This window comes from Bipolaris sorokiniana (genome assembly GCF_000338995.1).
Source record: "Bipolaris sorokiniana ND90Pr unplaced genomic scaffold COCSAscaffold_4, whole genome shotgun sequence".
NCBI lineage: Eukaryota > Fungi > Ascomycota > Dothideomycetes > Pleosporales > Pleosporaceae > Bipolaris > Bipolaris sorokiniana.
In genome coordinates this window covers 547,765-560,568 of record NW_006911898.1, presented here as the reverse complement: position 1 = coordinate 560,568, position 12,804 = coordinate 547,765, and the positions used below count along the sequence as shown (strand labels likewise).

At 50.4% G+C, this 12,804-nt stretch overlaps 4 protein-coding genes and 1 non-coding gene across 5 annotated transcripts; 3 read left to right on the top strand and 2 right to left on the bottom strand.

Annotated features, from left to right (window-relative positions):
- Positions 1-535: 535 nt before the first annotated feature.
- COCSADRAFT_t35 lies at positions 536-607 on the top strand. The gene has a single exon. It is a non-coding gene; the product is annotated as a tRNA-Thr (tRNA).
- A 741-nt stretch (positions 608-1,348) lies between these two features.
- Positions 1,349-3,665, top strand: COCSADRAFT_34825 (uncharacterized protein). The gene has a single exon (XM_007699321.1). The coding sequence runs from the start codon at positions 1,544-1,546 to the stop codon at positions 3,425-3,427; it is 1,884 nt and encodes a 627-aa protein (XP_007697511.1). The 5' UTR covers positions 1,349-1,543; the 3' UTR covers positions 3,428-3,665.
- Positions 3,666-3,958: 293 nt separating this feature from the next.
- Positions 3,959-5,386, top strand: COCSADRAFT_158390 (uncharacterized protein; the record flags this gene model as incomplete). Its single annotated transcript, XM_007699605.1, has 2 exons — positions 3,959-4,707; positions 4,777-5,386. 2 exons carry the CDS (start codon positions 3,959-3,961, stop codon positions 5,384-5,386), a joined length of 1,359 nt encoding a protein of 452 aa, XP_007697795.1.
- A 1,236-nt stretch (positions 5,387-6,622) lies between these two features.
- Positions 6,623-9,118, bottom strand: COCSADRAFT_188647 (uncharacterized protein). The gene is made up of 6 exons (XM_007699604.1): positions 9,011-9,118; positions 8,673-8,951; positions 8,231-8,620; positions 7,938-8,179; positions 7,126-7,886; positions 6,623-7,050 (listed from the first exon to the last, which is right to left on the bottom strand). Exons 1-6 carry the CDS (start codon positions 9,026-9,028, stop codon positions 6,743-6,745), a joined length of 1,998 nt encoding a protein of 665 aa, XP_007697794.1. The 5' UTR covers positions 9,029-9,118; the 3' UTR covers positions 6,623-6,742.
- A 1,714-nt stretch (positions 9,119-10,832) lies between these two features.
- Positions 10,833-12,772, bottom strand: COCSADRAFT_188646 (uncharacterized protein). The gene is made up of 4 exons (XM_007699603.1): positions 12,166-12,772; positions 11,805-12,117; positions 11,414-11,751; positions 10,833-11,361 (listed from the first exon to the last, which is right to left on the bottom strand). Exons 1-4 carry the CDS (start codon positions 12,413-12,415, stop codon positions 11,189-11,191), a joined length of 1,074 nt encoding a protein of 357 aa, XP_007697793.1. The 5' UTR covers positions 12,416-12,772; the 3' UTR covers positions 10,833-11,188.
- Between the last annotated feature and the right edge of the window lie 32 nt (positions 12,773-12,804).

Genomic DNA, 12,804 nt, shown 5'->3' with positions numbered 1-12,804 from the left:
CGCTCGTCATCAAAGCGGCATGCCAGCGCCGCAATGCCACACCCGAGGCTAATGCCAGGCTGTATGCTTGCGATAGTGGCTGCGCTCACGTTCTCTGCTCTATTGAACCATGTACAAATGTACAGGGTATTGTCCACATCACACTGCTCGATGAGCGCACGCGGGGTATCAGAAGCAATCACATATAGCAAGGATGCCTAGTGGCCGTTGGAGCGAGCCACCACGAGCACCCATGTCCACAACAAACAAACAAAACATATCTCAACAGTGCCCAGTCAATTGTTCCCAGCACGAGGCTGAGAAGAGCGCGCTTCCGGCTACAACTTGGTGTTCGATGCTAACTTCTGAAGTAATATACATACAGAGGTCCACGCTACTTTAGCCAGACCCAGTGGCGCTTGGGGGCGAAGATGGAAAATAGCCAATGCTTTGAGGCTAAGAACATCCTTCACCACGCATGACATAGCTCTTGTGATATAGAGGGCTCTCTTTATAAATAGTTTATTTGGAGGATTAGTCATCAAAAACACCTCCAGCCTTCCTAGCTCAGTGGTAGAGCGCGTCACTAGTAATGACGAGGTCGTCAGTTCAATTCTGGCGGAAGGCACTCTTTTTGCTACACGGGACTGGTTCTCCCCACGAACCACCATCATGAACTTCTGGGGCGATATGGACACAGCTTTTTTGCCTGTAGCCTTGTTGAGACTCGGGCGCTCAAATTCCCAAGATATCTGCGGATCTGCTTGCAATCATTTGAATATATGGTTGGTCCCAGAATATCTTCAGCACAACCCTCGACTATTTCATACCACGTGAGTAGTTCATGTAAAATGCACTAAGCCCCAACAACATGGCCGTCGCTTGCTAGATTGTCGGACATTGTGTTAATGTGGAAGAAGGTCCGCAGGTCAGGTTGATACTGTACTTCGCAAATCGGAAACGCTCACCAGACCAAAAAGATGCGTCATTTGCAGTTCGGGTGTATGATACGAAAGTTCCTTACAATCGATATGAAGCTGCATACACAGTAGATAGCAGCATAACATCTACCGGTGAGCAGTAGCTACTCAAACCAATGGAACCTCTGATGATGGTGGAGTCAAAAACCCTGTACGAAAGACAGTGGCCCCATAGTTCAAGAAAGCGGGGCAGTCATCTCAAAATGTTTTCTGTACGGGTCGCACAAGGTGGTTTGGTGGAGCGTTCAAGCGGTGTACGTATGCGACGTGCTACTAGAGGCTGACTGATGGTGGGGAAAATCTTGAGAGCTTGAGCACAGGTTAAGTGGGGCCAGCTACCTACTAGCGCCTAGTTGCCAATCCGCATCTTCTTCGCATCCCAACATCTCGAGATCTCGAATTCACATGGAAGCAGGAAAATCCAGTAATCGCACGCCATAGCAACAGCCCAAAACTTTCGCTGGGATTGCGAAACTTACCCTGTCAGGTCGCCGGGACGACTCGCACTGTTACACCACGCTGGCGTCTATTAGAGGATCAGGATTCCGAGTTTGATTTCAGGAAAGGCGTCGCGTCTCGAACACATGGCCCGCACGACTCCTATTCAAAACAGGCCATACCGTTCGCACAAAGTACCAGCCTGTACAAGATGTCGCTCGCGAAAAATCCGCTGTCATATCGATATCCCTGGAGAACCATGTTTGTCGTGTCGAGAAAGACGACTCAAGTGTCAATATGTCGAGGGCTCCAGTACAAGTTCCCCTACCGAAGAAGGCTCAGATAAGAGGCCTTCGAAGCGACGCCGACACAGTGAGCCGGAGGAAGGGCCATCTAGGCCTCGCTCAGCCCCAATCTTACATAAGAATGTTAATAATCCCTCGGCATCCATCATGCTTGCGCCACATTTTGCGGAGGACATCGATATCTTCAACCGTCACATTTCGCAACACCGAAAAGCCGGCGGTGAGACCGAGCACTCCAACTACCAGACGTTGTTGCACGATGCTAAAGATCCGGTCGTGTATCTTACGGTGCCGAGGTTCCGAACCGGTCTACCACCCAACAGCGGCTGTGGAAGAGAGCAAGTGGAGATTGTAGAACAAATCATGGGACCTTTCAGGCGGGAAGTCGTCGAACTTTACTTCAGTGAGATCCACTTTCATCTCCCCATTCTAGATGACGAGATGTGCGAAACGTTACGAACGGACCAATACGCCAAAGTGCCAAACAATCTGATGTGCGTCATCTATGCACTCGCATCGGCGCATTGGGCCAAATCAGATACGCTCAAGATGCATCCTAAACCAAATTCATATTACGTTTGGAACAAGGCCATTTCTGCGACCCTGGAAGACTTCCTCAGCCCGGGAATGTCAACCATACAGGCTGCGGTCCTCGATCAAGTCGGCCGTCCTTCAGTATCCATCATCGGCAACATTACTCTCTGTGGACGCACTGTATCCTTGGCACAAACTTTCGGCCTTCATAGAGATCCTTCGAAATGGTCAATTACAGAAAACGAAAAGTCACTCCGAATACGGCTGTGGTGGTGCGTTCTCATCACCGACCAATGGTCTAGTGTAGCGTATGGCGCGCCCCCTTACGTTTCGAAAGGCTACTACGACGTTCCGCGGCCAACCGTCACATCACTCATCGGAAATAGGGCCAGCCCACAGCAGAAGCAAGCCACTACTTGTTTCATATATTTGTGCGGCCTGACCGAATTACTAGCGGAAATATTGCCTTTTGTCTATCAGATCAATCCAGACCGACTACAGCTTTCCCGGGAAATTGATCGATTCAAACTGGAATTGAATGACTTGGAAGCACAGCTTCCTGAATGGTTACCTCTGCCAAATCGCCCAGGAACAGCTATGCTTTGGCTCTCATTTCTCTCAATCAGACTCGTTCTTGCTCGTGTAATCTTCCGCGCAGCAGTTCTCGATGGTGATGGCAGCATTGGTCGAAATCGCATGGACCAACTACGCATCGCATCTTCGGCTGTTCTCGACTTCGTACTTGCTATGAGTGAAGCCCAGTTTTTGGACTTTTGGTTGCCATACGCAACTCACCTCTTGGTACATGCCATCACGGTATCACTTCGCTGCACCGTCGAGACGCAGGATTCCGAAATCCGAAATACGTCTGTCACGCGCCTTGAACGCGTCATTGCGCACATACAGCATGCTCGGGACAACTTTGACTGGGACATTGCAAATTACTGTTTAGAACGGTGCGCCGATCCGGTATCAAAGATTGCCTCCCTAAATGCAAGAGAGGTACCACAACCATCGGAAACAGAGCCTACAAGCGTTGTCGCAAATGGTAGTAGTACCGAAATGCATACGATGCCTAACTTTGATGACGCTTCTTTCCTGCTGTCGGACATCTTAGATCCCAACGCATTTGATTTCTCCTGGGATGCGTTGTGGGACACCCCGTCTGGCATGACAAACTTTTCCATCTGAGAGTAGACGAGCAGCGAAGTATGAAAACCTGGAAGGAGGAAAAAACTGGCGATTTTAGTGTGAGACGATCTATCAACTAATATTATGCTAATGAGTGGAAATGATTTGGTGTGTTTCCTCCTACGTCTAGTTGTTTGTAACGAAGATTCTACGATCAAGCATGATAGGCATGTAGACATTTGCTGTGCAAATTAGATTCATTTCATTCTTCTGATATGGATTGTATTTTCCGATCAAGACAAAACAACTCTTTCTACTCATTTGTGACTCCATTGACTGCTATATCTCCTTACGTACTCGGTGTGCTGTGTAAGCTGATATTTTAGGACCGATGTCGTGATCCGCTAGTGGCTCTCCTTATTGGCTACCTCCCTAGTCTCAGTGGTTGACCCACATCAAAGTCTGTAATCAGTCCACCTGAATGGGACCACTTGACCTGAACCTCATCCCCCGTCTGTCATTACGGTCTTTTTTTCTTTTTAACCAAGTAGAAAGACCCACAGGGGAGAGGATTTGAGTAACACGCCAACCATGTTCTGCACTCATATTTCCAAATCAGCGGCACCGCGCTCCCTTGTCAAGTCCAGTCATGTGGCACCATCCTCCATTCGGAATCTTGCAACAGTCTCACCGGTGCAGACGGCTGTCCGCAATCACAGAATTGTCGTGATTGGCGGTGGCTCAGCTGGTATTGCTCTCTCGTACCAACTGCTTCGCAAAGGAAATTTCGCTCAAGACGACATTGCTATTGTTGATCCCGCGGAATGGCATCACTATCAACCCGGCTGGACCCTTGTTGGTGGTGGTTTGAAAAAGAAAGAAGAGCTCCGCCGCCCACTAAAGGACTTGATCAACCCTAAATTCAAGTTCTACAATACAGCCGTAGGAAGCCTAAACCCAGAGCAAAACTACATCACTACTGGTACCGGAGAGAAAATCGGATATGAGCAACTTGTCGTCGTACCTGGAATCACGCTAGATTACGGAGCAGTCCCCGGTCTAAAAGAAGCGCTGGAAGAGAAGGAATCAATGGTTTCCACTATTTACGATTATGCGTACTGTGACAAGGCGTATAGCAATATCCAGAAGTTCAAAAAGGGTGATGCAGTATTCACCCAGCCAGCGGGTGTAGTCAAGTGTGCGGGTGCACCGCAAAAGATCATGTGGCTTGCGTTGGACTATTGGAAGAACGCTGGGTTGTACAACCCTACATCTTCTAGTGGATCACCAATCAACATTGCCTTTGCAACTGGCTTACCGAAGATGTTCGGTGTAGATAAGTACGTTTTGAGAAAAGCCCCCAGTCTCGACCTTATACGGCAATTCCGATACTAACACCACCCCAACAGATATAGCCAAACCCTAGAAAAACTCCGTGTAGAACGCGGCGTCCAAGGCCTCTTCCAACACGACCTAACCTCCATATCCGGCAATACTGCCACCTTCAACGTCCCCAACCAAGATCCCGTCAAACGCCACTTCGACTTCCTGCACGTCGCCCCGAAAAACGTGCCCTGGCCCTTTGTCAAAAACAGCCCCCTGGCAAACGAAGCCGGCTACGTCGCCGTCTCAGACAGCACAACCCAGCACACCAAATACCCAAACATCTGGTCCATCGGCGACGCCTCCTCCCTCCCTACCAGCAAAACTGTCGCAGCCATCACCGCCGAAGCCCCCGTCCTCGTATCTAACCTGCTCAGCCACATGCAAGGGAAGCAGCTACAAGCCGAGTACGATGGTTACACGTCTTGTCCGCTGCTTACGGGGCAGAAGGAGGTGCTGCTTGCGGAGTTCAAGTACGGAGGTGTGCCTAAGGAGACGTTTGGGAGGGTGCTTGGGGTGGATCAGGGGGTGCCCAGGAAGGCGTTTTATTGGCTGAAGAAGGAGTTTTTCCCCTGGGTGTATGGCAGGTATCATGTTAAGGGGGAGTGGGCGGGGCCGAAGGGTTTTGCGAAGTGAATGTAGGAAGGGGGTTTGGGAGATGGGCCTTGGGTCACGTGGTTAGGAATGATGAGGGTGTGTGTGAACGCCTGAGGCTGAGAGGAGAGAGTGATGCTGGCGTTAGCATGTCTGCTCAGCTGCGCAAGGAAGAGAGGGGGACATCTTTAGCAAAATCAGTCGAGCTGGTGACTTCTCAGTCTGCAAAAAGAGGGAAGGGAGAGATACACCATATACTTTCGCAATCAAAGAAATACCTATCGGGGACAGAGGAGCTCGACGTCGGTTGCAAAAAGAGATCGAACACCTTCGGCTTTGTCAACACCCAAACGTACTCCAGCTCAAAGAGGTATACATAATTGAGCAAGAAGAATGGATAGACAGAACGTTCCTTATGACCCAACTGTGGGCGTAAGCATCCCTGCAAAGACTACACGAAGAGATAGCAGATTCCCGCGGTGGCATGAGCCGACTATGCCCATGGTACAAACCCCATAGTCTTGATCCTTGGCCCAGTATCGTTCGGCAATGCGTTCTCGGGCTCGAGCATTTACACAAGAATAAGATTCGACATAAAGATTTGAAACCAGACAATATTCTTCTAGTCGATGGGTCGAACGGTGCTTCCCTGGACTCCAAAGTCCGTGCCGTAATTGCCGATCTGGGTATAAGCAAAGGATACGTGGAAGCCGAGAACACTACTTTCAATGGGACAGAGCAATATCTTGCCCCCCGAACAAAAGGCTCAAGCATCGAGTACTTATCATTCCGACATTTTCTCACTCGATTGCAGCATTTCATGGATCCATGCCCTCCTGAGCTCGAAGCGATGGGAGCTGTGCCAGGAAAACGAACAGAGTATCTTCCAGCTAGAAGAGCTATACCAAGCTAGACTCTTTCCTCCTTAAGTACGACTTGGTTCCCCACGTAGTATGCCGAGTGTGCTTCGCGTCCGATCATTGTGATCCTCCTTGCTTTGGCGCGAGCGAACATTTTATCCTGCGTCTGCCTCTTGGTCACGCTATTGCTTAGCACCAAGACGCTGTAGATGTCTAACAAGCCGCTGAACTGGCCGCTTACAATATTAAATCGCAGCAATAGTACGTGATTACATAGAGAATCCATGAGATCTTTTTAGTGCACAATTTCTCGCTTAGCAGTGAGGGACTTTCGACCCCCCCAGGATGCTACGTGCATCGCAAGAGCACTGCTCAACATCACAACCTCACAAGCACGGTACACGTATATAGAAATAAAGGATCACATTCAATCATATATACATGGCATTTGTAGTTATCCTTTTTCGCATCAGTCCAACTTTGACCCAATCTCATCCACTACAAACACACCTCTCTCCTTGCGCGCTAGCATCCCCAATTACAAGCGCGACAATCCGGCAATCTCCCTTGGGGCATGGTAATTAGGCACCTTCATGTCGAGAGCGCTACCACTGTATCCAAGATCCTCAGCAGTGAGCATAGCGCACTTCTCGCCAATGAGGAGCGCAGTCGAGTACGTGTTGCAGCCGACGTTGTCGGGGCAGATGGAGAGATCGGCGACCTTGAGGCCCTTGACGCCGTGGACGTTGAGACGCTCGTCCAGGACACCGTGCTTGACGATTGAGTTTCCGTTCTTGGGGGCCATGGAGCACGTGCCGAGGGAGTGCCAGGTGGTTTCGACGTGGCCTGTGTAAGCATAGTTAGTAAAAAAACTGGTACTTGGTAATGTTGGGGTGGTAGTTATGGGTGGGGGGAACGTACGCTTGACCCAGTCTTCAACGTGCTTAATGTCCTCGTTAGTGTAGTGTAGGTCCTCAAAGACTTCTTGCTGGTTGGAGTTCAAGAAGGTGGGCTCGGGGACGCGGCCCTTCTCCAGAGGGAGGGTCCAGGATCCGTGCTGAATATTAGCGCTGAGGTTGCCGGGGAGTGCGTATGCATTGGTGGTTGCGAGATCCATGTCACGTGCGCGGGCAGGGCTATCATAAGCGTAGGATGGATGCATGGACTGGACTTCTCCAGCGTAGGCTTCCATGCGGCGAGCAGTCTCACGCGACTTGATATATCCCCAGACCATTGGGGCCATGTCGCGCTTGTCGTTCATGAAGCCGGCGTCGAAGTCAGGTGCCTCGTATGGGTTTGGCGACACAATGTGCGTAGATCCACGAGAGAAGGGGTATTCCAGGAAGTGAAACATTGTGAAGAACTTGCCTGGTGGCATAACCATGTGGTCACCGAACCAGCCAGCAATGACCGAGTAGTGCATAACTGGCTTGTCGGGTTTGTTCTTGAAGTAAGAGTCCCAGCCAGAGCGGAACTCCTTGCAGGGCCAACTGTCCATCATCTTGAGTTCTTCCTCAGTAGGGCGGATCTTCACACCAGCTTCAATGCCATTGGTTGCGAGTGGGCCAGTGCCGTTGATGTTCCATTGTTGGAAGACTTGCTCTTGCACCTTGGGATCACCACGAACAAAGTCGTCAAACGACTCTACATGTGGCTTCGCGCGGTATGTGGCGAACGTCAGGCTATGGATATGTCAGATACACTAGACTTCAGCAGCCCGGATGCAGACTTACTAGTGATCCTGGAAGTTGAGACCAACACCAGGAAGGTCGACCAGGGGCTTCACACCAGCCTTTCGGAGCTTCTCTGGGTCACCAATACCGGAGCGCTGAAGAATGAGTGGTGAACTCATAGTACCACCCGAAACAATAATCTGCTTGCGCGCACGGATAGTCCTTGATTGGACCTGTCCGGGTGAAACATGCTTGGTAGGAACGACCTTGACGCCGACAGCACGGTCACCCTCGAGAATAACCTTTGAGGGAATGTCAGCAGCATGAAAGTGTCATAGAGAGAAGCTACATACCTTTTCAACCTTGTTGCTAGTCAACAGGTGCAGGTTCTGGTGAACGGCACGGGTGCTGTGGACATAACCGTGAGCAGAGTCAGAGCGACGTCCGGTGTCACGGTTGATCCACTTGAGCCAGTGCTCAGCACCGTGACCGGTGACCAAATCTTGAAGATCATCGGTGGTGGGAATGCCTTGGGATTCGGTGGCACGTAGGAAGTCTTCCTTGATAGGATATGTGTAGTTACCAAAAGAAACCTTAATGGGTCCCTCGAATCCGTGAATGTCGCGGTTGTTGCAGGCTCGCTGATAAGTCTCATGCTTCTTCATGAGAGGAAGGAGTTCCTTGGTGGTCCAGCCCTTGGCCTGGAAGTCATCGTAGTCGGAAGCAGAGGCACGTGTGTACATCTGGGTCGTGTCAATACTACTACTTCATCTAATTTAATCATAGTAAGCCTACCATGAAATTAATGGAGGATCCACCTCCAAGGATGTGTGCACAGGGCACAACAGCACGGCGTCCATCGAGCCATTCCGAAGGCCTGGAATAGTAGAAGGAAGCAGTCTTGCTGTCCAACTTCATGTTCCTAGGGTAGATACCTGGTCGGAATACCCATGGGTTGTTGAGATTATTTTCACCAGCCTCAATCAAGAGGACCTGGAGGTTATGGTCAAGATTGGCCAAACGGCCAGCAACGACACATCCGCATGACCCTCCACCACAAACAATAATATCAACCTTGTAGTTGTCAGTTTCTGGGATGACATTATTGCAAGCTAGTGCTTTGGTCGTCATACCTCGTCCGGAATCGTCATTTTTCTGGCTCAGGGAAATGGCAAATTGTAATTGAAACGGTATGCACTTGCTAGAAGTTGACCGCAGTGAGCAAGTCAACTGGGCATGGCAGAGATCTCACAAAGGCGGAAACGACGTCCCTTTAAACTGTCAAACCCCGCATGTCCAGGATCTCTACGTTCAAAGAGGACCCACTCTCTAGGCTGTGTCACTATGCACTTTCAATAGCCGTCCATCCGAATAGTAGCACGGTGCATGCATTGTGACGAGGGATCATGTACCATTACCCCAGCTTCCCCACTCAAACAGGGGTGGCATATAGATTCTAACTTCTGCTGGAACGCATTATGGGCCCCTGTCCAAGGCATTCAAACAAAGGCGCGATTACAAAGTTGCGGATCCGCAGAAGGATGGTTGTTGTACCAACGATATACAGGGGTGAGTCTGGAGATGATGATTGGTCCAAAGCGCTAGGATAAAGCTGTTTCCCGGGACTGGGGTACAGACCAGAAGCGGACGGGGGGGTGGATGCTGCAGTGGTCGTATGTTGGCAAATTGGGTGCGGAGAAGTATCACATCTAGTAAGGAGAAATGCTCGGTTGCGTGTGCAGGCCCACTGTCAGATGTAAGCTGTGCGGAGCCGGAGCTGGGAGGTGAAGATGGCGCGCTCAGGCTTTCAATTCCAGCGTATCACGCCCTAGAAGAGGAAACAATGTACACGTCCTTGACTAGCAGCGAGTGACACGTGCAACGAAGCAGTCGAGACGAGGCGCGGACCAACAATGATCTACACGAACTCGAGTTGCTGGGGATCGTGGGGAGTTGATGTGGAGGAAGTAGTATAGTGTCTGACTGCATCGTACCGTTTGGAGCTCCCTGGAGCTTCCCCATCCTACCCGGATGACGGCTCTTGGCTCCCATGCGCCTGCGGTAAGCTCTGTTGGGCGCACCTTGGTCTGCGGGGGTCATGCCGCGCTGACGTTCTTTTGGATGCACTTCTCTCTCTCTCTCTCTCGTGGAAGAATGCGCATGTGGGGTGCAGGACTTCCTGTGCCTCATGCTGAGGGGAGTGTAGCTTGGCGTGAACACTAGTGCCGGAGAGTGCGGGGTTAGCCCCGCCCATGCGTACGGGGAAGTGATAGACCAGCCACTACAACCATCTCCTCAAAAGTCGTGTCATGCACTGCCGTCAGCACATCTCATCACGGGTGGTGGTATGTATCGGCTATTGAATGTCTACTGAGCTGCAAACTACGTGACGTTGTCTTGTGCAGCTGGGCACGATCCGACTCCAGAGTGTAGCCATTATACATTGACTCGCAAAAGCGAGTATAGTCAAAGCTTTGGCTGTGCGTCTCAAGTCTGCATAATATTGGCTGCGGGAATGCAGAGATCAGCAGACTTCTCGGCGCACCAAGTATTGCACGTTAACTGTGAATCTCGTATGAGGTTGATCGATCGAGAAGACACCCAGCAATGCTACAAAGATCGTGTTATACCCATCGCCAATCCAATCCAGTTATGCAGCCTCGTGATGTTCTCTGCAGCTCGAGTAGCTCTGCGTCAATTTCTTCTGGGCACACTCAAGTGTCAGAGGTCTCTGCATTAACTCCAGTAAACAGCATTGCTACAAGTCTCTTATGTTGAGGTTCGAGGTCGAGGCAGCTAAGCAGGGGAAGTAACTTTCCGTTGAGCGGTCGATTCCCTGTACAATGTAGTCGCGAGCCCTGGCTTAGTCGTAATCCCAAGGCCACTCGCTCGGTGGGGGCGCGTATTGTCGATCCGAGCGGTCCTATTCTAAAGTTTAGCAGCCTCCAAAAGTTTCCGGTCTAGCCCAGCAAGTCGCATGGTCCCGAGACTATGTATGGAATAGAGTGATTTCAGTTGTGTCGAACCGTATGTACATAAGTCGGTATCTAAAGTTCATTGGCCGTCATGCGTTCATATGAGGATCCGGTCAGCCCACAAGAAACTTTCCAACAATCTCCAGAACGCCTACAGGCCTAATAATACATGATTCTCGTATATCAAAACACCTCCCAACGCAATAGGGTTATCGATCTTTCAACGACATCTAAAGTCCACCAACACCGAGGATGCATTTTGAAAGGAGTGTAGGTAAAAGACAGGGGAAGTACAAATGCCCAGCGGAATACGAGAGGAGAGAGGCAAATGGAATCCTAGATGACCTCGTGTCTTTCCCAGCCAGTTGGCTTTTGATGCGCAAGGTCCTTTGTTGGGTGTGGTTCTTCCGGATTTCGATACTCGCTAACGTAGGGGTTGGGATCCTCCTTCTGGTCGAGGTTACCAAAGGTATGGTTGACTTCTCGATGCTTGCTTTCGTCTGCGCGGACTGGGGTGATGTTAGCGTGCTGTGCGATACATATCAATAAAAGCACACGTACTGTAGAGAAGCAGATCTCGCATTGTGCGGTGGCCCTCTGGCATCTGCCAGTAATCAACCGCAATTTCGGGTGCTTCCATCTTTTCCCATTTAGGAAGACGACCTTCGTCGAGGTCTTTGATCTGACGTGTGTATGTGATGACTGCTTCCTCCTCAAGGTATCCAATGAAGCGGTGGACAGTGCGAGGGCTTAGGAGGTAGGCGAAGAACAGGGCGTTGCAAAATACACCTTGTGCTCCAAGCACCATGAGGCGCATAAAGGGTCCAGGACGTTGCATCTTCAGGAACACAAGCAGGTGCATACGCTCGTTGTAGCTTTCCTCGAGGAGCGACTCAATCCTAGAAAATGTGCATTAGTGAATATGCAATGCCCATTGCGCAATAATACGTACCATCCATTGTCTCGCTTCATTCTCCGCATAGAATGCAGGTGCCGCAACATACCGGCTACCATGCCAGGAACGCCTGCAACACTCTCCAAGAAGACATTCCGAATCAAGTACTTCTCTTCCGTCATAGCGAACTGCTTTCGTGCTGCTACTGGGTCCTTTGCATCCACATCCACAGGCTTTGGGTGCTTGTATCCCGTCACCCTATCGAGACCCCAGCGTAGCACCTTGACGGCGATCAGAGCAACTTTATCGGACATGGTCTTGGCTTCACGGTGAGCGACGATGACTTGGTTCATCTGCTCTTCTGTGTATACTGGGAGTCGTCAGCTGCTGATGAGTTAGATAAGCTCAATGCACGCACCTGGATGTGGCCATGCTGCCTGCGTCTTGCGAACTTTCTCTGTCGGATGCTTCTCAAAAAACGCTTTGATTTTGGCTTCACCAGTGGGCGAAGAAGAAAAGTTCCGTCTAGCATTTGGAGTCTTGAAGTGCTGGGTCACGACAAAGGTGGGTCGAAGTCCGGCATTGTAGCTCTGGAAAGACTTGATAAGGTGAGCGGTGACCCGTTTTGAGGTTGCTGATCCGTATATTGCTGCTCTAGTGGACATCATATACGGCGAAGAGTATGTGTATCAAAAGAGATGAGTGGAGTACTTAGGATATCGTCCAGGTGTAGTAGTCAATACTGATGTGTGGTATGAGAGACGACTGAGGCACTCGTCAGTCCTTTAATAGTCTTTGATACAAAAGCAAACGAAACGCCGATAGCCAAAAAAAAAATCTTTGATTAGTACTCATGCTTTCCGTAGACAGCCACCGATGACGCCTAGTCACCAAGGGTGAAATAGGAACGGCCATGGGACGCCGTAGCAACATTACGGCATCTCCATTCCACGGCAGCGCCTACGAGCAAATAGGCATTGCCTAAGATGCCGAGACGGTAAGCAGACCTGTCGAGAACAGAAGCATAGGTCGCGTGCAGAGACGAGTTCGAAGCGGC

Excerpts from the sequence above, each read along its gene's own strand:
- COCSADRAFT_34825 (XM_007699321.1), top strand. The coding sequence starts at position 1,544 with ATGGCCCGCACGACTCCTATTCAAAACAGGCCATACCGTTCGCACAAA.
- COCSADRAFT_188647 (XM_007699604.1), bottom strand. Across the intron at positions 7,887-7,937 it reads CTCAACTTCCAGGATCACTA|CCTGACGTTCGCCACATACC; the intron begins GTAAGTCTGCAT and ends ACATATCCATAG. Across the intron at positions 7,051-7,125 it reads CGTTGAAGACTGGGTCAAGC|GCCACGTCGAAACCACCTGG; the intron begins GTACGTTCCCCC and ends ATGCTTACACAG.
- COCSADRAFT_188646 (XM_007699603.1), bottom strand. The coding sequence starts at position 12,415 with ATGATGTCCACTAGAGCAGCAATATACGGATCAGCAACCTCAAAACGG. Across the intron at positions 12,118-12,165 it reads GGCAGCATGGCCACATCCAG|TATACACAGAAGAGCAGATG; the intron begins GTGCGTGCATTG and ends GACGACTCCCAG. Across the intron at positions 11,362-11,413 it reads GCGAGATCTGCTTCTCTACA|TCCGCGCAGACGAAAGCAAG; the intron begins GTACGTGTGCTT and ends ACATCACCCCAG.